Source organism: Lissotriton helveticus, chromosome 12 (genome assembly GCF_964261635.1).
Source record: "Lissotriton helveticus chromosome 12, aLisHel1.1, whole genome shotgun sequence".
Lineage (NCBI taxonomy): Eukaryota > Metazoa > Chordata > Amphibia > Caudata > Salamandridae > Lissotriton > Lissotriton helveticus.
In genome coordinates, this window is record NC_136073.1 from 563,143,282 (window position 1) to 563,168,875 (window position 25,594).

Here is a 25,594-nt window from a genome sequence, read left to right on the forward strand (position 1 = left end):
CTCTTGTGTCTTGGTTCTACCGAGACACAAGATGGCGGACTCTCCGGACCGGTTGGAATGTTCACAGACACCCGAGAGCCAATCAGCTTTCCGCTTGCGCACTTCCGTGGCACGCCGGGTGCGCTTACCGGTACGTGTACCCAAAGCGCTCGGAGCGCGCATATCGATATATACATTTTTTTAAAGTTCATTTTCATAAAAACCACTGGAGCGATTTTCACCAAATATGGAAAAGGCCCTACTGCGTACCAGTCCCTACCATTTTGCCAAGTTTGGTGTAATTCTGTTCAGCGGTTCGGGCTGTAGCCGTGTCTAATCGTCCTATGGAAATTAACATGGGGAAAACACATTTTGGGACCCCCTTTTTTCTCGGCCCCCGCTTGACAAATCCCCCCGAAACTTTCAGGGAAGGAGTGGAGCGTAAAGGGCCATCTTCTTTGAGATAATCGCGTACATTCATTAACCGGCGCCAAAGTTATTCCCAATAGAATGTTGTGGATTTCCTATGGAAACTAGGTCCTAACTATATATACCTACTGGCGACTGCCAGTAGGTAATATATATATATATATATATATATATTCACTGAAAAAACCATAGGTTTTACACCAGTTATAGTTAGCTGGAAGTTTTACTCGCATAAAACCATTGAAATTCCCACGTTATAGTTAGTTGGACTCACTATAACTTGCACGTGCAATGCACTGCTGATGACGTCACATATTACATCACTCATGACATGGTCAGTGACATCACTCATTTTGAGATTTTGATGGTGAAAAATAAACAAAAGACTGAGCCCAAATCTATGGCGGCCATCTTGTAGTGGTATATACATTGTCAATAAGTATGGGCTAGCTGAATACTGATAGCAATTTCCATATTGGGCAGTACTAGAGAAGTATACTATTGTGTTTTGTTTATAGACACGGTGTAACTTTGCAGTAAATTAATCATAAATCAGTACTACCGTCACTGATACTCTCTGTATTCTATGATGTGACGCAGCCTCATATTCAATAAAATAATAACAGTGCATATCTATGCTCACAATATTACAAGCATAATTCAAACTTGAAATTATTACCCCAGTGGGTATAAATGTAATAATCATAGAAACATTGTACAGTGCCGGTATCTTGGTATAATTTTCATTTTTAAAATTTTTATTTATTTTTGCAAAATACATGATTTAGTCGGAAAGTAAATCGAAATTAACAGAATACATAGCCTAGATTACACTTACATACACCAAAAATTACATGAATGAATAAGGTACATTTAGTAGATCATTAATAATACATACAGAAACATATATCGAACAGAATCAGAATTAGGCCTGCAGTAAGATAGTCCATTAATACAGCTAACATCAGTACAATCAAGATCAGAAAATAAGTAATATGACCACCAATCAAGTAGCAGCTTCCAAATGATTTGTAACTCTCCCCCAAATTTCTAAACCAAGCTTCTTTTTCCTATGGCCTTTAAGCGCATATAAACTGTACTCCATATTATGAACAGCAAAGAAGCGGGCCCTCCATAATTCAAAAGAAGGCGGTTCCTGTTGTAGCCACCAGGAAGCTATTACAAGCCGATATACAGCTGTCAATTTTGTTAATTTTGCATGTTGTTGTAGTGCAACTGGAACTGATGCACCCATTTCTACACCTAATAATATCTGTAAATATCCGCAACGAACATTTCCCCATATTATCGCCCTGCCATCTAGAGATCTTATCGGTTGTGTAATTTAAATTGAATGTGGATTTATAATGCTGTGCAGATAGCTTTGCTGACAAGAATAAATTCAAAGCCATCTCCAGAGAATTTTCTATCCGTATATCCTGTCTCCCTAATTTATTACCCCATTTGATATTTTGTTGAACTAAATCATCAGGCTTACTACTTAAAATATGACCGTATAACACTCCTATTTTAGCCTTTTTTATATTATCTTCAACGTCAGCGGAGCGCCCGGAGGCGCGGCCAAAAGGCAGGGGAGCCGAGCGCTGTTGGCGAGCGCTGCAAGGGAAGCTTCAAACAGGGAGGAGATCGCCCTGGGAGGTCCTGCCACACTAATCTGGTGCCGTGAGGGGAACGGCGGAAGACACACTAGCGCCACACTAGCGCCAACATCCTGACCGCCGTGAGGGCAAGGGACTACATCCCCCAGGTGCTCCGGCGGTCAGGTGACGTCAGCGGAGCGCCCGGAGGCGCGGCCAAAAGGCAGGGGAACCTCTCGCACCGCAAGTCGCGCGCGGGAGCGCCGGGCGAAGCCCGGGCAAAGGGCGGGCCCTCTACGGCCCTCTTCGGACATAGGAGGACGGGGACGGGCCACCCCCTTTGCAAGTTTTGAGGTCATTTATTGCCTATTGTATCCATGCCTAAGCCCAAATCAGGGGATATGTCCAACAACGTCCCAGTTGATATATTCGCACATTCCCCATCTAGTTTCCCATGGCTGGATGACCTTAACAGTCTGTGTAAGGTCAAATATGTTCCTGCAGCACCCTCCCCCACGCTACAACGCCGCAGCTCACTATCATATCCAAGGGAGCAGAAAACTCTTACTGATACAAAACTTACACCTCCCAGGGTTACGCTTATCAAAAAGAAGATTGCCGGGAATAAAGACAATGGGAGCTCTACCATATCCCAAACACCTGACAAACCTTCTCCAAGTCCAATTCCACCTTTAACTAACACTCTTCTTACCACGCCGCCTGGTGTCAATCTGGAGGATTTATCACCACCTTCCCATCAGGCTCTCCTATCTATAATTGAGCATTTGCTCAAATCTTTAATACACCCCTTGATGGACAAAATCACGACGCTGGGGAATAAGCTCATGGGGCTGGAGAACTCCATTGAATCCCTCCTGAAACCCTCAGCCCACAACGCACCAACCCATTACTCGCCGACAACCGCCCATTCAAACTTACCTAATTTGACTACTCCTTATGAAGCGGCACCCGTCCAATTGCCAACCCCCACCTCCTCTCTTCCTATCAACCCCAAAGTCCCCCTGAAATTGAAAACTCCTCGTCATGTTTCACCCAAACTTGCGCCCAACACCCACATACACTTACCTCCAGAAGCAGCGCCTTTTGTCATTGTTCTTTCGGGAGTCCCTGAACTAACAGAAGGCAAAGCTGAGAGACACCACGAACTTATGAACAAGGTCAAGTACTGGCTATCAAAAAACAGACCTCTGCCCTACCATCTTGATGGCCGAATAATAAGTGTCCGGAGGGTGGGATGGCTTGGTCCTCTTAAAAAAGACATCTCGGGGGATTTGATCTTGATACGTTTTAGGAGTAGACTTATTGTGCCATACATGCAGACGTGGCTACCCCAAAATGGAGATGGACTCATTTCTACCTGGAATCTACATGACTTTTACCCTTATAGGTCTTACACGCTTTCCCCTAGTACCCGGGGCACTGATAACATCCCGGGGGGTAGAGGAACCCTTTCAAGTAATTGCAGTAGTTTTCCAGTGGCTTTTAATTATCCCAAACCGTTGTATAAAAGTTTCTTTGTGTCATAATTACTAAATCATGTAGACCATTGTGCCCCACAACATTGCCTAAAGATTGCGTAAAGCATGTTTAAAGCACTAACTGTGTGACCAAAACCTATTAGGAGATTTATTTTAAAATGTTTATAAATGTATTTTAGTATCTGTCTGTATGCTTTTATGATTTTAATATCTAAAATCGAATAAAGCTTTGATTTCTTATTATTATTATATTATCTTCAATTAGTGCGTTCGCTTGGAGAATTGTTACTTTCTGAGACAGAAAATTCCTGATTTGCAGATATTTTACAAAATCCTCCCTAGGAAAATGATATTGCTCTCGTAATTGCTCAAAGGACTTAAGAGAACCATCTCTATAAAAATCCCCCAGCAGCCTTAATCCTTTTTTCCACCATATATACACAACCCTATCCCATAAATCAATTGGCAGAAATATCGGGGATGTTAATGGTGTATACCATGAAATTTTCTCTATGCCCAGCAATCTCCGTAATTTTCTCCAAATCTTATATGCAGCGATCAAAACCTTAAAACGTGTGCGTTTATAATAACTCCAATCCTGGTACACAAATAAGCAATTTTTAGCCTTTGAGCCTAATAGCATCTGATAGATTGACGGACTCTCTGCAGGGTGTAATGAGGCCACGCCCCTTTTTACACCTCTCTGCAACGCAGCCCACTGGCGCATACTGGAGGTTCCGGGTGTGCTAGTTGGCCCCCAGGTACCCCCAGTATGCAAGGGGACTTAATCCCCCAACTTAGAACGCGTTACGGGGCATGTTTGCACAGTGGTGAAGGTAGGGGGCGAGGCTTGAGGTGACATGTGTGCAAACACGCCCTGTGGCGCGTTTTAGTTTGGAGAATATATTCCTCTTCAATCCCGAGGTCCCCTAGGGGTCAACTAGTCCAACGGGTACCTCTAGTAAGTGCCACGGAGCTGCGTTGCAGAGTGTTGTAAAAAGGGGGCGTGTCCTCTGAACACCTCTCTACAACGCAGCTCTCTGGCACAAACTGGAGGTACCTGATGGGCTAGTTGGCTCACAGGTGACCTCAGGATTGAAGAGGAATATATTCCCCAATCTAAAACGCGCCACAGGGCCTGTTTGCACACATGTGTCCTCAGGCCCCGCTCCCTTCATTCACTATTGAGCTAAATATTCCTCTAAAATCAGCTGAAGTGCGAATTCCGATTTACTCACCTGTTATCACGAGAGACGTCAGTGCTGCATCTTTGAGCCCAGGACGGACCCTGAAAAGTAAATGTAACCATACTTACAGTAACTTTAATTTCCTTCCATAGGCTAACATTGACATGTTTTACTTGGAAATTCTTCTAAGTGTGGAGTTTTGGAACTTAAAAAAATTCCTCTAAAATCAGCCGAACTATGAATTCCAATTTACTCACCTGTTATCAAGAGAGACCTCAGTGCTGCATCTTTCAGCCCACTACTGATCTTGAAAAGTAATTCTAATCGTAGTTACAGTAACTTGAATTTTCTTCAATAGGCTAGCATTGACTGGTTTTACATAGAAATTTTTCGAAGTGTGGAGTTTTGAAAGTTTCAAAAAATCCTGTAAAATCAGCCGAACTACGAATTCCGATTTACTCACCTGTTATCACGAGAGACGTCAGTGCTGCATCTTTGAACCCAGGACGGACCCTGAAAAGTAAATGTAACCGTACTTACAGTAACTTGAATTTCCTTCCAGAGGCTAACATAGACATGTTTTACTTGGAAATTCTTCTGTGTGGAGTTTTGGAACTTTAAAAAATTCTTCTAAAATCAGTCGAACTACGAATTGCGATGTACTCACCTGTTAGCAGGGGAGACCTCAGTGCTGCATCTTTTAGCCCACTACTGATCCTGGAAAAAGATTCTAGTCGTAGTTACAGTAACTTGAGTTTCCTTCCATAGGCTAACATTGACTGGTTTCACTTGGAAATTTTTCTAAGAGTGGAGTTTTGGTACTTTAAAAAATTCCTCTAAAATCCCTGCCCCCTTTGCGTGTTTTGCGCATTTGTTTTCAGCTTTCTTGTGCCTCGGTTCTACCGAGGCACAAGATGGCTGGCAACACTTCTGGTTTGGAGTGTTGACGGACAGCTGACAGCCAATTAGCATGCAGCTCGTGCTCGGGAAGGTACGCGTACCGTAAGCTTACTGTACAGAGTACATTACAGAGTACGATAAGCTTCTATAGATATACTTATGATTTTACTTATTATTTTTTCACGAACTACTGAACGGATTTACATTATTCAACAAAAAGCGTGATCTGCGAACAGAACCCTACCTTTTTGCCAAGTTTGGTGCAATTCCGTTCAGCTGTTCGGGCTGTAGCCCTGGCTAAAGGTCCTATGGGAAATTGCATGGGGAAAACACATTTTGGGACCCCACTTTTTTTTCGGCCCCCGCTTCACGAATCACCCCCAAACTTTCAGGGAAGGAGCGGAGTGGAGCAGGCCATTTTGTTGGAGAAATTTGGTCCAAGTTATTCCAAATAGAATGTTGCGGATTTCCTATGGAAACTAGGTTTTAACTATAACTACCTACTGGCGACCCCCAGTAGGTAATATATATTCATATATTTATTTATATATATATATATATATATATATATATATATATATAGATAGATAGATATATATATATATATATATATCTATATATATATATATATATATGTATATATATATATATATATATATATATATATATATATAAAACTATATATATATACATATTATACATACTAAATATATATATATACATTTTCAAACAAGCTTCGACACTGCCAGTTTTTCTTTCATTTGTAAAGTGAAATAAATTTTTACAAAGCTTCACCATCATAGAACAAAAGAACGAGTTTGGAAGTAGCAGTGCATGTATTAACATAATGAAAATACAGCTGGTAGGGAACAGCTACTGCAATTCGAGGTTCCCTCATAGATACAGACACACCAAATACAGAGAACAGGTACAGTACAGGAATGAACATAACACGTTTCCCCACATAAAGCACACATTCCCCAGTGGTATCAGCAGGACAAGCTTCACTCACAGTCTGAAGGTGTGTAATGTTTGTTTGTATGATAGTAGTGAAGGTGTGATGTTATGTTTTAAGCTTGGCTACAAAAGTGTGTGTTGGTGTGGTGATGTGATGTGATGAGTTATGCATACACACACAAACTTGCATACCTAGAGCTCTCCCAAATCATCACCATCCTATAGTGTACTACTCCCATATCTACTTCAGTACATTGGCTCGCACCCAGCACTACCAACGCACCTCACATCTGACATGCAGCACCTTTTAGTATTCCAGTAATAGAACTTTTACTAAGTTCACTTGGTAGGAACAAATCAAAGGAATTGATCCAAAGTCCGTTCCAAAGACCCCTTGCACCTTGCTTGTATCTCTTAAACAAGTATTGTGCAATGTGCTAAAGTGCAGTCATAAGCTTAACAGTAGACATACACAATGTAATAAAAATCACACAATTATTGTGTGTACCTGAGATATAGTACATTTATGTTTTTTACCCAAAATGCACACTAAGAACCCATCCCAAAGCAGCACTGAGGCAGTCCAAGAGCAGGCACACTGGTGGGCAGGTAAGGAGAAGATAGAAACAATACTTGACCATGCTCATACACACGCAATTACTCCATAGCCATGGTCTCATGTAAATAATGCTCTAGTCATATAAATAATTCTCTGACACTGTTCCTCACTCACACGCCTCGCTGTACTTCTTTGTTCACTGGCTCCCTCTCGGTGACGTGCTCTCTGATTTGCCAAAAATAGATTTCACCTTCCTAAATAGTTCAAATACGCCCATTCGTTTGACTAATCTGCCTATCTCATGACCAAGCTAATGCTATGACTGTATAAAAATATCAGTAACATTTTTTGTCTATGAAATATTTGCTTTAACGTGTTGCACAAATCATCCTGTCTAAACATAACATAACCCTACCACAATGGTACCTGCAGTTGGAGAAGAATATAAAGATTGGTTTATCCAATCTCAAATTGTGGTGATCTGCAGAGTGAGGAGCCAAATTCTGAATACACGTAGACCCTCACTCCAAATATCATATATTTTTTTCTAATCCAAGAGCATGTGTACCGGTTTGTTATTCTCAAGGGTTCAGAGAGGGGGGTGCAAGGTAATTTTTACCTCGGTTGGTGACACAGTATCTACCTTAAATGAGTATCTGCAATTTTTGTAGCCAAAACAATCAAGGTTAGTATCAAATTTAAAAGAATTGCACAGATTGTTCCTGCCTTGGTTGCTGAGCTCCAAGAGCTCTTCCCTTGAATACAACTGGGGTTAAAGTAAAACTGCCAGGGGTTATAGTGCAGGGCGCAGTCCAGCCGCGGACGTGTGCAGATGGGCTTACCATTTGTGTGCCTTTGGCGTGCCATTAAGGCATGACAGAGGGTGTGGCCAAGACCCAAAGCGCGACTATGCACTTCAGCAATCAAACAGGGGCAGGCAACTAAAATGCACTAACTGGGGTCCAGAAACGCCTCCTCACTACACATGCTCCCCTGTGTGGTAAGAATACTGGCAAGAAATAGCAAGAATTAAAGAAAACGTGCAAACATTTAAAAACACATAAAACAAGTATAAAGAGGTGAATAGGCTTGCAAGTATGCCAGTACAAAAAAGATCCAGGCACTTCCTAAGATGACATGGAAGTGTCTACAACGAAACAAAACTCCGCTGTTTCAGTTGACTCTAATGCGGACGTCCTTTAAAAGGGCTGGCATCAAAAGGGGCATGACTGGGGGGCGAGGCCAAGCTGGCATCAAAAGGGGCATGACTGGGGCAAAGCCAAGCTCCGAAGGGGGATTATAAACTTCAGCAATCAATGGGAGGGCGTCTAAAATGCACTAACTGGGGTCCAGCAATTCGTCCTCACTCCAAAGGCTGCCCTGTGTAGTAAGAATACTGGGAAAAAATAGCAGTAATTAAGAAAGTGTAAACAGACATAAAACAAGTATAAAGAGGAAAATAGCCTTTCAAGTATGGTGGTACACTAGGAGCCAGGCTTATTCTAAGATGGCATGGAAGTACCTACAAGCAAACAAAACTCAGCAGTTTCAACTGACTCTAATGCATGCATTTACATTACTGTCTAGTCTATGATCGCTTATGTCTAGCTGAAACTGAGGTTTGTCAGACTGCCCACCGAAACAATGAGATTGTTGGTGTTACTGCATATTGAAAGCATTAGATGTAAAGAGGTGTCATAACTAAAAATGAAAGCATCTCCAATGACACCACAAAAAAACTCTCATTGCACCATGAAAACACGAGGGGTGAAAATGTGCCATATCTACAAATATATGCATTTCCAAAGGTTTCCATAGCTTGAGGGAAACTATTTCTTGGCTTTAGTAAGAATGTGCTTTCCAGATATCTCTGCACAACTGCACTACAGGGCTGAAAATGCAACTGACATACACAAATCATAAGCTAAGCAAGGAAAAGTCACATTTCTTACTGAAGCAACGACACCTTAAACCACCGACCACTGTTCTGATTCCTTAAATATAACACTTCAGCAAAAGAGACAATTTGTTTGGTACAACCTCACCAATCTCACCAAATCATGATGCTTCCAACACAAACAACCAACTGTGCAATGCATGTAATAGACAACATCTTACTCTGGCTATCTGATACACGCATAGCGCATCAGGGTCCCCCAAGGACTACTCTATTTAGATGAACAGTTGCAATAAAAAAAGACTTCTTCATTTCACTGCTAGAGGGGGGCTGCAGCGCAATATGAATAGTGATCATTAGCTCTGCGGAAATGTTAATTTCTATATGCACACCAGCAAAAATATTTTACTGGCCAATGTCAGAGGAAGTTTTTATTATTCATGCATCACTGACGACTAATCACGGCAGTTTCCACCCGCTTCAAACTTTCCAAGAATTGTTTCTATAACTAAGTATTCTGAGATTTAAAGCAAGCTTTGCTGTAGAGTGTTCTTTGTTGCCATAATGGCAGCTGACCTCGGATACTGTCCTGAGTCAAGCCGGACCTTTCCAGCTTACTTCCTTACATCACCATCAAAAACCTATGCGGAAGGCTCTAATTAATGAAAAACAAACAGACTTAATGAGGCAATGCAGACTTTAGAGGCGACCCTGAAAACACAATTGTCAATGTAGAAAGGCGCGTTGCAAACATAAACCTGCCGCCAGGCAGCAGCAAACCAGCAGAATGACAGAGCGGCAGCCCATTTCTCTCCATTGTTTGATCTAACAGCCCGGCGAAGACAATTCGGACACTAAGGGGTCGATTAGGATCGCGGACGGACTTGAGTCCGTCCGCGACCCCTGAGGAGGAGGGAACGTCCGCATGGGCTGCGGCGTTCCCTCCGATCTGATTAGGATGTGACCGCCAGGGTGGCGGTCACATCCTCTATCTCTAACATTGCGGCGGGTGCAGCTTCAAGCTGCACCCGCCCCAATGTAAAAAATGCATGCACAGCATTTGCGTGCACAAAGCGGCAGGCACCGCGCGGTGCCTGCTGCATTGTGCACGCAAATGCAGGGGGGTACCATAGGTACCCCCCATGTGCACCCACCACCACCCCTTCACCCAGGGGGCCCGCAACGGGCCCCCGAAGTGAAGGTCCGTATGCTTTTCCATGGCGGCAATGCCGCCGTGGAAAAGCATATTTACACACACATCATGATATGGCGGACGGTGTCTCATAGACACCGCCTGCCATGTTATAGCTTTTCCGCCGCGGTCGGAAGCCGACCGCGGCGGAAAAGCGGCGGACGGAATTCCAGACCCACCAGCCATCCTAATTTGGCGGTGGGTCTTTGGAGTCTCCGCCGCGGTTTTTCCGCATCCTCCAGGCCGGCGGACACTTCCGCCGGCCCGGAGGATGCGGAAAAACCGCCATCCTAATCGGCCCCTAAGTGCGCTTTAGAAAATCAGCAAATGAAATAAACAACTGCAGGCCATGGTTTCAGCACAATGCCCATTATTTTAAATTGCCAATTTGGAACTAACTATCGATCCAGCATAGACGGCGGCGGCCCCGCGTGGTGCCCATTGCAATTACTTCACGAGTATAATTGAAGCGCGTCTTCAAAAGAAATTTGAAGCACAGCACCTGGGTATTCCTACCTTCTTCTGATCTTCCAGTTTCTGACTAACTGGATTTCGCCCATGCTTGCTCATCTCCGATGATAAATCCATCACATTCGCCCGCTGTCCTTCAAAGGGGGGTCTCTTCAGCGAGGTAGCCGGCTAATCCGAAGAGCAGAGAAGTCCAACACGCCAACATGCCTGTCCTTCCATCACACGCCTCCTCTGAACTTCATCGACTCCAAGCAATGATTAACAAGCATTGGCCGCGCGGATGTAAAAGTAACGCCGCGCTGCCGCGAAATGTGAAAAAAACAAGCAACAAACACGAGCGCCTCACGCGGCGGGAAGAGAGGAGGGGGGGGCGCGATTCACTCGCAGGAGCGATAATTGCAACTAGATTGGCCACGCGCTCCCGCGAGTGAATCTCCTGACGTGCATGCGTTACCATTGAAGGCAATGGAACGCATGCACGTGCTTGGCTGAAAAGCCAAAGCGACGGCAAAAGGTCATTTGCCTTTCCAGCGCATGCGCGCTGCGAAGGCGAGACCTAAAAAGGCTTCATGGGAGGAGCACTGTTTAACTTTTGTTCCTGGCTCTGCTTCAACGACCTCTTATGCCAGGTGTTGAAATGCTGTGCCAGGGGTCGCAAGGGGGAATACAGGGGTCAAAGCTGCGACCTCTGGGGACCCCTAAATGACGTGTGCAGGGTAGCCATGCGTAGCATGTGCGTTAAGAAGTGTCAATTTTCCCCACAAATTACAATGAGGGCCTTTTTCCCCTTATCCTCAGTCAGCCATTTTTCAGGGCAGGGTGGTAACTAGGCCTGGGGGACAAATTCTGTTCCGCTTGCGGAACTTGGATAATTCCGCATTCCATGGAGAACGCAAAATTGCCCAAAATTCTACATTTCGCGACTTTGCGAAATTTTTTGCTTGTTCACGTTATCAAAATGCGTGTTCAAGAGATATTTCCCCCCGAGCACGCAAACAGCGATTGCGAACAGTAAAAAAGCATTGCGAACAAGCAATTCCGCGTGTTCACGGAATTTCTGTGTGTTCGCGGAGATTTTTTACTGTTTCGCGGAGATTTGTGTAACGCGAATATGCAAATTCCGCCCACCCCTAGTGGTAACATAGGCCCGTAGCTACCCCCAAGTCCTTCCGCGGGCCCCCAAGTCCTGAAGGAGGCCCCCCTCAAAGGTCAATAAATATACTTTTAATTGTAATTGAAGTTATATAGCGCATATTACCCCTAACGAGGCGTCAAAGCGCTTCATCACATTTAGCCTTCATTTTACGTTGCGTCACTGTATCTGGGGCATGAATGAGAGACGCAATCTCTTTTGTAAGAGCCTGAATCAAGATATATTGGTACATAGCATTACATTACATTATGGCTTTAACATTAAGGGAAAATGGGTAGTTCATTTTTGGAGTTTATGATAGTTGTTTAATATATATATATAAATCTTTATTCGGCTTATTCACGGTGGAAAAACCATAAAAGTACACAAAAATATCAAAACACAGTAAAAGTAAACATGTTACATATGCTTCTAATAAAATTCATTTCACAATTAAAAAGAGAAAAATTAATCAAGAAATGTGCAAAATACCGCTTATGCTCAAACTGACAGGATTGTTAAAGATTCTTTCTATGTTTCATAATGCACTTTAAGAAACTACTAATAAAGTAACAGACATTCGGTGTTTCCAACATTTGCAGTCTTAAAAGGGCGGGTCTGCACTGTCTTAGCCCCCAAGATTTTAATATTGGTAAAAGCCAGATCTTTCTGTGCGGTTGGTGATATTTACAAAGTAGGATCACGTGCAGATTCGACTGCGTCGATGTACCGTCACAGGGACACGGCGGGAGTGTGGCTTCCCAACAATTTTGTGAGGGAAAGGTGACCATTCTAAAGAAAATATTTAGCCTGAATCTTGTGATAAGCATTCTCTCGTAAGTTGATATTTGAAGTTCTAGGTACGGGTGAATGACAAAGGCTGTTTGTATCATGTTTGAATGAATCACTGCCGTTTTTGTGGAGTTGGATGCGAGTCTTAACGATTCCAAATGACATAAGGCTCGGCGTTTAAGATCTTTTTTTGGAATGACCGTTATAGTTGTCGGGTCTGTATAGTAGTTCTCGAAGCCTAAATCTGTAAAAAAGTTCCTGACATATAAAAGCCACTTTATTTTTGCAGAATTGTCCATATTCATTGCATCTGTGATAATGGCTTGAGTCAGAGCGTTTTTGTTTGATTTCCAAATGCGGCGCCACAACATCAGAGGTTCAATTTTAATTAAATCCTCTAAGTAGGGTATGGCTAGTTCTAGGTGCATTGCGTAGATTGAGGTGCCTTTGGGGGTAGCTAATAAGAATCTTAAAAATGTGTTTTCCACCCTTTGAATAGGGCTGACATCTGTGTACCCCCAGACTCCTGCACCATATGTGGCTATTGCCAGGCATTTGGCGTTATAAATCTTAAGGAGCTCTATTGGCGGTCTCTTGCCTAATTTCTGGGAAAAAGTTATTAGTGCTGCAATTGATCTCCTGAATAAAAGTGCCCTAGTGCTCACTGCTTGCTTCCAAGAGAGTTGGTCATCTATCATAACCCCCAAATAGGGATAATGTGGGGTAGATTCGAGCTTTTGATTATTAAGGACTATAGGGTAGGTTTTTTTCCGGTGTCTGCCAACTGTCATTACGAACGTTTTTTTCACGTTCACCTTTAAATCTAGGTTGCCCATAAAGGACGTGTATCTGTTTACTGCTTTTTGAAGCTCTTTGGGTGTACGTGCTAAAATAACGGCGTCATCCGCGTAGAGCAGGGCTGGGATCAGGCGACGATTTATGCGTGGGAGGTCCTGGGCCCCCCCCAGCATCTCCCCCTCCAAGCCATTGGTATAGAGTGAGAAGAGGAAGGGGGCCAGGACACATCCCTGCCTGACCCCACGCCCTACACCAAACGGAGACGTCAGCTCACCATTGACGCCAAAGCGTACTCTGGCTGTGGCCCCAGTGTAGAGCTCTTTGAGAAAATCTAAAAGGGGTGGATCTATTCCCAATTGAGCTAAGACCCTCCACAGCTTTCTGTGCGACACGCAGTCGAAAGCTGCGGAGAGGTCAACAAAGGCCATATATATCTTGGTGTGAATGGCCTGTGTGTATTTCCCCATTATTAGAGTAAGATTGAGGACCTGCTCGAGGGTACCAAATCCTTCTCGGAATCCAAATTGGATATCAGAAATTATGCCCCGGTCCTCTGACCACTGCTGGAGACGCTCTAGAATCACTCTCCCCACTACTTTCCCGAGCGAATCCAGCAGTGATATGGGCCGGTAGCATTTTACATCTTGTCGGTCTCCCTTTTTAAAAATGGGAACCATTATTGATTTTGTCCAAGATGTTAGGATTCCCTCGCTTGCTGCTGCTGTACATACTCTGGTTAGGAATGGTATGGAGAACGCAAAATTGCCCAAAATTCTACATTTCGCGACTTTGCGAAATTTTTTGCTTGTTCACGTTATCAAAATGCGTGTTCAAGAGATATTTCCCCCCGAGCACGCAAACAGCGATTGCGAACAGTAAAAAAGCATTGCGAACAAGCAATTCCGCGTGTTCACGGAATTTCTGTGTGTTCGCGGAGATTTTTTACTGTTTCGCGGAGATTTGTGTAACGCGAATATGCAAATTCCGCCCACCCCTAGTGGTAACATAGGCCCGTAGCTACCCCCAAGTCCTTCCGCGGGCCCCCAAGTCCTGAAGGAGGCCCCCCTCAAAGGTCAATAAATATACTTTTAATTGTAATTGAAGTTATATAGCGCATATTACCCCTAACGAGGCGTCAAAGCGCTTCATCACATTTAGCCTTCATTTTACGTTGCGTCACTGTATCTGGGGCATGAATGAGAGACGCAATCTCTTTTGTAAGAGCCTGAATCAAGATATATTGGTACATAGCATTACATTACATTATGGCTTTAACATTAAGGGAAAATGGGTAGTTCATTTTTGGAGTTTATGATAGTTGTTTAATAAAGAATCTCAGGAAAGTGGATGAAAGCAGTATGGCTGTCCTACAGCCAGATGTTTGTTTTCCTTCCACTGTGCTATTTCTGTGCACAAACAGCATGTGAACGCTGCACAGAGTGGGCAGACGCTCCCTGCCTTGCATCTGGTACGGAGCCATCATCGTGATAAGTCTGTGGGGAATCCACTGAGAGACTGCCAAGGTTTACTTTGCTTTATAGAATGATGTATTATATAATGATCTATTTCCCAGGGTTTCGAAGTGCTGTACTGCAGGTTCGCATAAAATCTAAGCAGCGAAAAAACGCAGTATGTAATTTTAGGAAAGCACAGGTACTTGGCTTTTTTAAGTATGAAAATGTGAATACTTGTGTTAATTAAAGCAAATATTGAAAAAAGCAAAAAAGAACAGATAAAAGGGATCCCGTAAGGTTTTGCTTAGATTGTGTTGCCTTTAGAGCTCCTTGGAGGTATTTCACAGAGAAATGAAAGTGCCCAGCCTAATTGGGCAGCACAGTGGAAGGGTACAGGGGCGGTCGCGCGCTCCTTAATTTATCCTATTGTACAGCTAATATCATTGTTCTTCTGTGTGCTGGCATTTTTACCAGTTCACATGCGCAGCTTCCTCTGACATAGGTCTTGGGTCGGATGCGACACTTAAAGGGATTTAAATTAGTATTGCCAAAGATCCTGAAAGGGCTTGACAAGTACAGCAGTGAGTCACAACGTGGGTAATGAGAGCTGTGCTCAACAGCATAATGACTGTGCTAATGTTCTCAGAATTGGCTGCCCTTGTTAACATGCTTTCATGACCCTTCGCTTGTGCCCACTCTCTGGGTCCCACGCTGCCCCCCACCTGTGACATGTACGTGTTTTTCTTTGCCCCTGCACGGGTCCTGCCTGACCCCCAGATTTCCCCCCGGGCGGAGTTGCGGGGCAGTTCAACCAGTTTGGCTGAATATTTATCAGCCTGATTGCGTAAATACGTGCCGGCTGCTTCTGTTACCAAGGGGTTGGTACATTATTTTTAATAAAGTTTTGTGATTCGTCCTACCGCTCCATGCTGAGGCTTGTTGTCTTTTGTTTCCGCTTCACCAGGTTCTTCTTGCCGGTCGTGATGCACCGAGGGCTGAGGCGCGGGAGCCTCGCTTGATGGAGTGTCCGGGCGGCAACTGCTGACAGCTTTGATGGTTCCAGCACATCCCCAGTTCCTATCACAATGTGCCGCTCGCTGCATCTCAATGCCACAGACGTCTAGCCGAAAGTTGCGCTGGAGAGCACCGGCATCTCGCGAGGTACTGCTTTGTTTGTTTTGGCTTGTTGGCTCTGGGGGAGGGCAGCGGGGGCTGGGGCAGCTGTCATTGGTGGGTTATGGTTGCAGCCACATCTTCACAATCAGCGGCATCCGCTGACCTTCTTTTCCGCCTTGCAATCGCCCGTGGGGTTTCAGAAAGCTTCTATTACAAGTGTCAGCTTTACAGAGCAGCAGGAGAGAAATACTGCATTTTTAGACTACGCATCACCTACAGTGCTGCAGAATGAAGAGTAATAAGATGATTACCTGTGCCAAATATACTGGAAATACAAACCATTTAATCGTTTCCCCCACAACAAATAAATTCATGCTATTTAAAACAGGCGTGCCCGGCGGGAGGGGGCCTGCACGATCCCCTTGCGGGAGCGTGCGACTATTTGGAGCCACCATATGGTGCCACGCGCTCTCGCAAGGAAATCGCCAGACATGCACGTGTTGCCATTGAAGGCAATGGAATGCGCGCATGTGTTTGGCTGAAAAGCTGAAGCGTTAGGAATAGGTCATTTTGCCTATGCAGCGCATGCGCGCTGCTAGGCAAGACCTAAAAACCATAGCAAGGTCCAGCTTTGTTATTGGCTCTGGGCGCTTCGGGTTCTTGGTGAACCTACAAGTCCTATATACCGCTGCAACCAGGCTTCAGTGGACATAACTGTATATTGCTTGTAAAAATTTGTCATACTTAGAAGTTGTTACAGGTGAAAATGCAGACACAAATAGCAGTTTTTTCAACTTATTTTCAATATGTTTTAAATTGAACTATTACTTTCTATAGGAAACCCTTGAAGGATCTACACGAATGACCACTTGCTGTATTTAGAATTTTGTCTACATTTAAAAAATGTATAGCTTTCTGGGATCCATTATTGGTTTTACATCAATTTCTAGCACTAACTGAAAGGAGATTAAAAGCACAAAAAAATCAAAAAAATAGGCTATCTCCCACTAAAATGCCAAAACTGTGTAGAAAATGTTGGTTTTCTGACTAAGGTCTGCCTGTTCCTGAAAGCTTGGACAATGGTGATTTTATCACTGCAAACGCTTGATTGATACCATTTGCAGGGAAAAAACAGCGCTTTCTTCTCCAGCACTTTTTTTTACAATTTGTCATCAAAAACACAAAATGTAGCTGTATTTTGGCTAATTTCTGGGTCCCCTCAAGGGAAATGCACAAACCCTGGGTACCTTTAGAATCCTCAGGATGTTAAAAGAAAAGGACGCAAATTTGACCTAAGCGAAAGCTACCGCAAATAGCCAAAAAAAGGGCTCAGCACTGGGGGGAAGACCCAGCAGGTAACGGCTTAGTATGGGGCTTGAAGGCCAACCCTACGCTAAGTTGCTATAGGCTGTGCATGCGTGAGGTTGGCAGACTATAGGGAGGTTGGCTGCCTTCGGGTCTTTACTGCACACGGCCAAAGACCCTGTGCAATGTGTCACTGATTTCTGCGCACGGCCGAAGGCTATGCGCAGCATGGGGTTGGCTACCTGTGGATGGGGTAGCCACAGGGAGTGGCTGTAGGCTGTGTAAAGTGTGGGGTTGGCTGTCTGTGGTGGAGTTGGCCACAGGGTCTGCCCGCAGGCCAGGCACTGTGGCCAACTGTGCAACATGGGGTTGGCTGCCTGTGCGAGTTGGCCGCCGGTCCATGCACGAAGGGGAATTGGCTTTAAGTATGGTAATAAAATATTATTTGCATTTAAAAAAAACTAGAAATTCACTGAAAAAAACAAAGGTTAAAGTGACGTTAAAGTTGGGTGAAATGTTCAGTAACAACATAACGTTTTAAACTCAACAAAGCACAGAAATTCACCAGTTATAGTTATCTCAATTAACTATACCGGGTGCCCTAAGGTAACTAAATCTCAAACCCTTACCATGTACTGCTAATTACCCCACATATGCACAGCAAAAAATCATATTTAGACATTTTGAGAAGAATACAAATGATTTTCACCCAGTTCTCTTGCCCTCACCTCAGTGAGCAACGCTCCTGACTCTGCACCATGACCTGTTCTCTGTTCAGGGGCGTAGATATCAATAGTGCAGTAGGTGCAGCGGCACCATGGCTCAGGAGGGTGAAGCACCTTCTGCATCACTAAAGCCCACTTTCTTTGCTTGCATTAGGGCCCATTGTACCCTTACTACACATTGACCACGTTTTGATGAAGTGAGGAAGAGCATACTTACTTTGTCCAAGTCCTTCATCGGGTCATTAAAGTTGAACTGCAGTAGGTTTCCAATGACAGGCAAAGCCAATGGTCCGGGCGGGAATCTGCTGGGACGGGATGCGCGCCAAAACAGGAAGGGCAAAAACACTGCGACCAGCAGCAGCAGCTCAATCCACTCCATGGCGGCTCAGCACAGAATTGTAAGCTGTGTGCAGCTTGCAGGCTCTGTGAGACACTGTGCTGCGATTAACAGCACTTCCTTCTTCTGGTTCTTTAGACTATGCTTTAATCATGACACAGTTTAATATCTGCATGCCCCACTGCATAATTACAGACAGGACAGGAGCGCCTTTGGCTTTGACAGAGAACTCCAAATGTTTGCCAAGTTTGGCAGGCTAGAGCTGTTTACTAACGTGTATCGTAATTTCTCTTTTAATTATTATCTCAGAAGCATAAAAAAAGGATTTCACAACACTTTTTAATATTTGTCTTCTTGCGTTTCTTTATTATTTTTTTTGTTACTGTTATTATTGAACCGGGTAAAAAGAATGCTTTAGCTGTATTTGGTTGCATTTACCTGTGTGGGTAGAAGGAGCTGCAGGCGAACTTTGAAACTGTTAGGGCGTCACCCTGAATTTCACAAAGCTAGCTAGATCGCTTCTCCAAGTCATTTTTTTATATTAAAGGAGATAACATTGTGTAATTTGAAGCCAAAGTTAAAATATACTGACCGAAAATCCACTGGTTTTAAACAGGTCTTTAAGGGTCACTCATGAAATAGTCCAAAGCTTTCATGGTGTGCCGAGGAAACCCACGCCAACACAGTGAGTAATGTTTTATGAACAACAAACCTTATCTCACTAAGAGTGTACGTTACAGTGTTCTGTCAATGCACCTCACTCGTTGTAAAGCAGTAAGCAATGCAATAAGATACGTTAACAGTACCTGCAAGGCTCCCACTCAGCTATCTAGGATCTAACTGAAACTTTAAGACAGAACAGCACAGTTGAATATCGCTGTTCTCACAACACCATTGCTCACTGAGAAACAACACATAAAAACATCCAATAGCACATTAGGTAAACATTAGGTATACATATTTTCAAAATAGCGCAGGCGTGTCATATATTTGAGCATTATAGCTCTCAAAACAAAACTAACTGCTGAGAAGCAACAAACACAACTTCCAATAGAAAAGCTAGGACAGAACAGTGCACGTGATTCCCAACAGCACAGATATGCCTTTAAGTTGGCACTCGTGGGCTACTAAAAACACTCACCTCCTGGACATGGCACTCTCAAATATACGAGAAAGTGGTAGGCGGTGCACTGCGATGGTTGAATAAGTTCAAAATCCAGTTAAACAGTGTGGTGGGTGCACCAGTGGGTAGTGTCTCCGACTGAAACACTACTGAAAATAACGAAGTTGTGTATGCATAAGCCTATGCAGATACATCCCCACTATGGCACTCCAGTAGGACATAAAGATGTCTTTCAAAGATTGATAATTCCAAAGTTTTTAGAAGATTTATTGAAACAACTTGTTTTTTCATATGGTTAATATTTCAATTCATATCAATCCAATGTTATTCAATTGTTTTCAAGATGAGGGACATGCAAGGTATATAACTCCACTCCGATGCATTTCGGGCGGTGCCCTTTCTCAAGGAGTGCTAGGAAGAAGACAAAATGGTGTAAGAAAGGAAGGAAGGGTGAGAGGCGCTGTGGTGAGCTAAATCTGTTTAAAGTGCCTATCAATGAGTGAGGAACTTCAGGCTTATTGTAAAAACGGAGGGCGAGTGATGGAAGGTGTCAGCTAGTAACTCAAACGGGACGTGAATTAACAATATCAGGGTGTGAATGGTGGACGTCGTGGTGTAGCAGGTTAACAAGCGGTGAATGACTTACTTGAGGTTTCACATAACGCGCAGCGTTACTGGCGGGTGCAGGAACGGGTGATAAGCGCTGAACGCGGGAGATACAAGATAAAGGAAGTGGCCCGGAGGGCATAAAAATAGAAAGAGGACTTGAAAGCGGAATGGGGTAGGATGGAAAACGGACTAGGGATGAAAGAAAGGAAGTTATGGCGCCATCTTAGAATGGTGAAAATGCGGGGGGGACAGGTGAAGTTATAATGTAGGATATGGGGAAAGTGTGAAGCAAAGGAAAATTAATGAAACTCAGGCAATAAAGAGACAATAAACTGTAACACATTATAAGTAACAGCTATATTCAAAGCGATCATTAAGGCCAAAAGGCTTCTGGGTCTGTAGGCGGAACATCCATTCGAGTTCTCTTTTTAATAAAAGTTTGTTGTTGTCGGTTCCTTCTTTTTTATTGACAATTTCAAGAATGATGAATCGCAGTTGGGCAATGGTGTGGCGGGCTTCCAAAAAATGCATGGCTATGTTGGATTTGGTGTTTCTGAGTCGAATATTTGATTTATGTTCATTCAGACGTGTTTTGATTTTTCTTTCTGTTTTGCCAACATATAGTTTGCCGCATGGACATTTCAGGGCATATATAAGGTTACAAGAGTCACAAGTCCCATTAACTTTCAATTTGATGATGTTGCCCTTCATAGGGTGGTGGATGTTATTACCTTTGATAACGCAGTTACAATGGCTGCAATTAAGGCAAGGTTGGGTGCCTTTGTAATTTTGAGATGTTCCGGTGGGTTTGGATAGTATCTCTTTGATGTTCTTACTCCTTGTGTGTGCAAACAAAGGTAAAGGTTTAAACATGTCACCAAAGTCTGGCTCGACTTGGAGAATGGACCAGTGTTTAAGGATGATTCTTTTGTAGATGTTGCTGACTGTTGAGTACTTTGATACCAAAACCATTCGTTGTTGTGCCTTTACAATAAGCCTGAAGTTCCTCACTCATTGATAGGGACTTTAAACAGATTTAGCTCACCACAGCGCCTCTCACCCTTCCTTCCTTTCTTACACCATTTTGTCTTCTTCCTAGCACTCCTTGAGAAAGGGCACCGCCCGAAATGCATCGGAGTGGAGTTATATACCTTGCATGTCCCTCATCTTGAAAACAATTGAATAACATTGGATTGATATGAATTGAAATATTAACCATATGAAAAAACAAGTTGTTTCAATAAATCTTCTAAAAACTTTGGAATTATCAATCTTTGAAAGACATCTTTATGTCCTACTGGAGTGCCATAGTGGGGATGTATCTGCATAGGCTTATGCATACACAACTTCGTTACTCTCAAATATACAGCAGAACGCTTTTGCCAGAACTACTAATGCAGTATGGTAATTGTAGTTATTTGTGTTGTAACCATTTACTCTGATTTTCATCATCTACAGGCCTCCCTGGGCAGGACAGATTTCCTCACTAACTCATCCATTCATCAAGCTCACACCTTATTCTTGTTTTGACGCTGATCACCAGACAACACAAGCTTAAAAAATAAGAGACACCATCTCCAACGTTATTAGCCCGCTCAACATGGTACGGAGTGTTACACAATCACACTCCATTGGCCACATCCTCAACCTTGTCTTATCAACAGCTCCAACAATCCAATGCAAGCCACCCATACCCCTGGACTAGACTGATTACTTCTCCACACCTATCTCCTTACTCAGCTTCCTACCAACATACCAAGGTCAACCCATAAGAGACTTCTCCATTAGACAACATATTGCTTGAACTCATACCTCACACTATCAACTCCATGTCTGACCCCTTCTGAGTAACTTCAACACTTTTTTGGAAAACTATCTGTACATCCATGCATCAAACCACCAAAGCCTTTAGCACCTTGGTACTCTAAAGACATTGCTGACAATAATTGATATGCCCAATGACGGGAAGGAAAATGGAAAACAAGTAGAGCTCTCAAGCACCTCATGAAACTGAAATCCCTCTGCACAACATGCAAATAGCCCATTGCATCAGATGAAGCAAAATACTAGACCAACACCATTAATGAAGCCACCAAAATAACACTTTTCAAGGCAATCAATCACTAATTCAACCCTCTGTCAGACCCACCTGTTCTGGACTCCACTAAAAAGCACAATACCATCAACCTTTTCTTCAGTGAAAAAATACCGACAATCTGACAGAATAACAACCACACCAACCCTGCTTCAGCTCTTACACCCATCCTTTCCCATAGAACACTGCTATGGTTGCTCTTGAAAACCCTATCTCTCACAGATCTAGCCAACGTATTCAACTTGCTCAAAACGACTTGTTATAAAGATGATCTCTTACCCTTATCCTTTATCACGCTCTCTCTGGTGACACTCTCTCACCCCCACTCCTCATTGTTAATGCCTCCCTTACTCAGAAAATCTTTCCAGAAGCTTTCAAGACAGGCCAGATCCTCCCACTCCTATAAAAACCTACATTAGACCCTGATGACCTCGCCAATTACCCACCCATCACTCACCTAACAATCATAAGCAAGATCATTAAAAAATCAGTCTCAGCAGGTCTGGCCTAGCCAGCCATGTTGTAAGACATGTACCTTAGGGCCCCCAAGTCCACTGAAGGTCTTGGAGCTCATAATCCTGATAGAATTAGCCTGTTGAACTTATAGTGGGGGATGCACACAGTGGTGCCACTGATGGGGGTCAGAGTAGTCCAGTGACATCTGTGAGCGGCGCAGAATTGACAATTGTGACTGTGCTGGCCGTCCTGCTCGGGCAGGCATGATGGAGTCTGGCTGGTGAGAGATTGAAGCCCCCAGGGGAGTGTGAGCGATTGGGGGGCATCTGCGACTCCCGACCGGAGGATCAACTGGGTGCTGTATTTCTGCAGATTAAAGATCTCATGAAGAAATGCTCAGCCATGGAGAATGAAGTGAAGCTACTTGCAAACCGGCTGGAGGATGTGGAAAGCAGATTCCGCTACAACAATGTCAGGAAAGTAAGAGTGCCTGAGAAGTCAGAGGGTCAGAAAATGGAACTATTTGTGGAGGACTGGTTGGACAAAACATTTCTGAAGGGGAAGCCCTCTTTGTTCTTCTCTCCAGCATGGGCACATAGAATCCCGGCTTAACCACCACTGCCTGGGGCAAGCCCCGTCTGATTATTGTGAGGCTGATTAACTTTAGGGACAAGAATGTAATCCTCCAGGCAGCACAGAAACACAGGCCCTGGATGATCGATGGTCAGGAGGTGAATCTGTACTCAGTCTACCCCAACCTGGTTTAAAGGCAACATGGGGCATTTGTGCCAGCCAAGAGGGTGCTACGCAAGTTGGATCTCAAATATGCACTTGTCTACCTGCCGAGGCTGTGGGTAGTGCAAGGGGAAATACCCACTTCTTTGCGACAGTGCAAGAGGCCTGGTTGTGGCTTTAACAATGGGGTCTATGGTGAGTTCCACCACCCGGGGTAAGGAACGGTGACAGCTGGCGCTGCCGAGGTGCAGAGCCAACAGGAAGGAATACCATGGCCTCCCCAACAAAGGAGCAGATGAAGGTGGCGCAAGAGAAAACTGTTAAAGAGGTCAAACAATAAAGCAATGTCCTCAGCAATAACAGATGGAGATCCTTTGTCTCAGAGAAAGAGGGCAGAGGCTCACAGTGAACTGAAACAGAACAGAAAACAGAAGAGGTCCAGCTGCCCCTCATGACACCCATGATGTCTAAATATTTGTGGTAGGGGAACCCTAATCAACTGCAAGGTCTGGTAAGAATGGAACCAGCTCCAGAGTGGTGGGGCCTTCGGGAGCATGGGGAATCTTGCCACTAACTATAGACTGCCTAAAGAAAGCCATGGACTTATGGACAGCCCTGCACAAGTGGCTGTGAGCTGTGTCCCAGCAGTAGCAGCACAAGTTGTTTTAATGTTTTTGTTCAGGACCCAAATGTACCATGAGTTGGGGAGTGGTGAGTTTTACAATCACTACAAGGTAAGGTAGGGAGGGGAGTATGTGTAGGGGTAAATCACATCATCTGGACACACCACGGAACAGGCAAAGCCTTAGTTAATTTGCTCACAGAGGCTGGGTTTGTTCTAGGAGAAAACTTTACACACCCTCGATGACACAAATGCAAGCACTGACACTATTACTCTGGAACATTAACGGACTAGGCAATAAGATGAAGAGGAATTTGGTAATCAGGGCCATTAGTTAGCACAAACTCAACAGTGTGTATTTACAGGAGACACACATCACTGATAGACAGCACTGTAGCATGGGGAGGGGGAGATATAGATTGGTGGGATGTGTACAATACGCCTCGCGTTCTAGAGGAGTAATGATTTTTATCAGAAAAGCACTTTCATTTCATGTGCAGCGCGCATGGACAGATACACTTGGGTGCTACACTGCTATTTTAGGAGATTGTAGTGTAGTTCCTATATTCCCAATAGGCTCTGCGCATTGGAATAGTGTATCCTGTAGTTTAGACGTATGACTGAAGTCAACTAGGTCTCTACTGAATATACTAAACTTAATTGTGTGTGTGCCAGCTAGCTCAGAGGTCACTAGGAACTTTCTCGAATACACAAGAAGGGATTTGTTTCTGACAACGGCTTAAAACATGACAACTTTGTTCCCCAAGAATAAGAAATGTATCTCTAGAGTCGCGGAAACAATAGATAGTTATTTCACTCAGTCAATCGTGCATGCTTCGTTTCACCAGAGGTGCAGAGAAATAGAGAGACGGGCGTTTTCAATAAAAGGGTATTTATAGAACAGTCTTCTTTCTCAAGCATAAGAAATTAACTGCTGCAATCGTAATACTAGCTGTAAAGAATAGAGCATACAATACGAAGAGTATTATAAAATAATACTTTAAAAGCATGATATGGTTTCTAAGCCATAAGATACCTAAAATGCATAAAATACATACAGTGATGAATAATGACTAAAAGTACTCAACTGGTGTTTTTAAAATACGCCTACCCTGGTGTACCTAACCTAGGTCTAGTACAAGGGAAGAAGTAAGTAGGGTGTAGCCTAGTTTTAGTATTATTTGCCAAGAATCTATTCCAAGAATTCTCTTCTGGGCTAATCAGCTCCGTACCTTGGTTTTAGAATGTAGGAGGTCTTGTATCTCTCTCTCTCAGGACTCGATTTCCCAGCAATCCTCAAGGGCAGCCTGGAAACGCTGGAGCTGGATTTCTCGGGAGAAGAAAGTACAGCGTCTCTCAGTGCGTCAGCTGGTGGGTCGGCTTCCTTCGGCACTTGCTGCAGCAGGGCGCGTCGGGCAAGTAGATAGTCGAACTGCTCCAAACCACTGTGTGTTTGTTTGGACAAGTGTGGGCATAATTATACCTTGAAGGTGCCGAGTTTGACGTAAGATTGGACATAATAACGTCATCAGAGACTTAATTCTCTGAAAACTCCATGATTTCTTGGATAACTTAATATTCATGCAAGGGGAAGTCCCTGACTGCTGAAGGCGGGTTTTTCCAAGAA

General features: G+C 43.8%; 1 protein-coding gene across 1 annotated transcript in view; it reads right to left on the reverse strand.

The window, feature by feature from the left end:
* Positions 1 to 18,448, reverse strand: part of LOC144798061 (cytochrome P450 2D6-like) — a 346,978-nt gene extending 328,530 nt beyond the window's left edge. The window contains exon 1 of the mRNA XM_078668833.1: positions 18,208 to 18,448. Within this exon, the coding sequence (XP_078524959.1) occupies positions 18,208 to 18,369 (162 nt within the window). The 5' untranslated portion in view covers positions 18,370 to 18,448. The remainder of the gene's footprint in view (positions 1 to 18,207) is intronic.
* Positions 18,449 to 25,594: the final 7,146 nt, after the last annotated feature.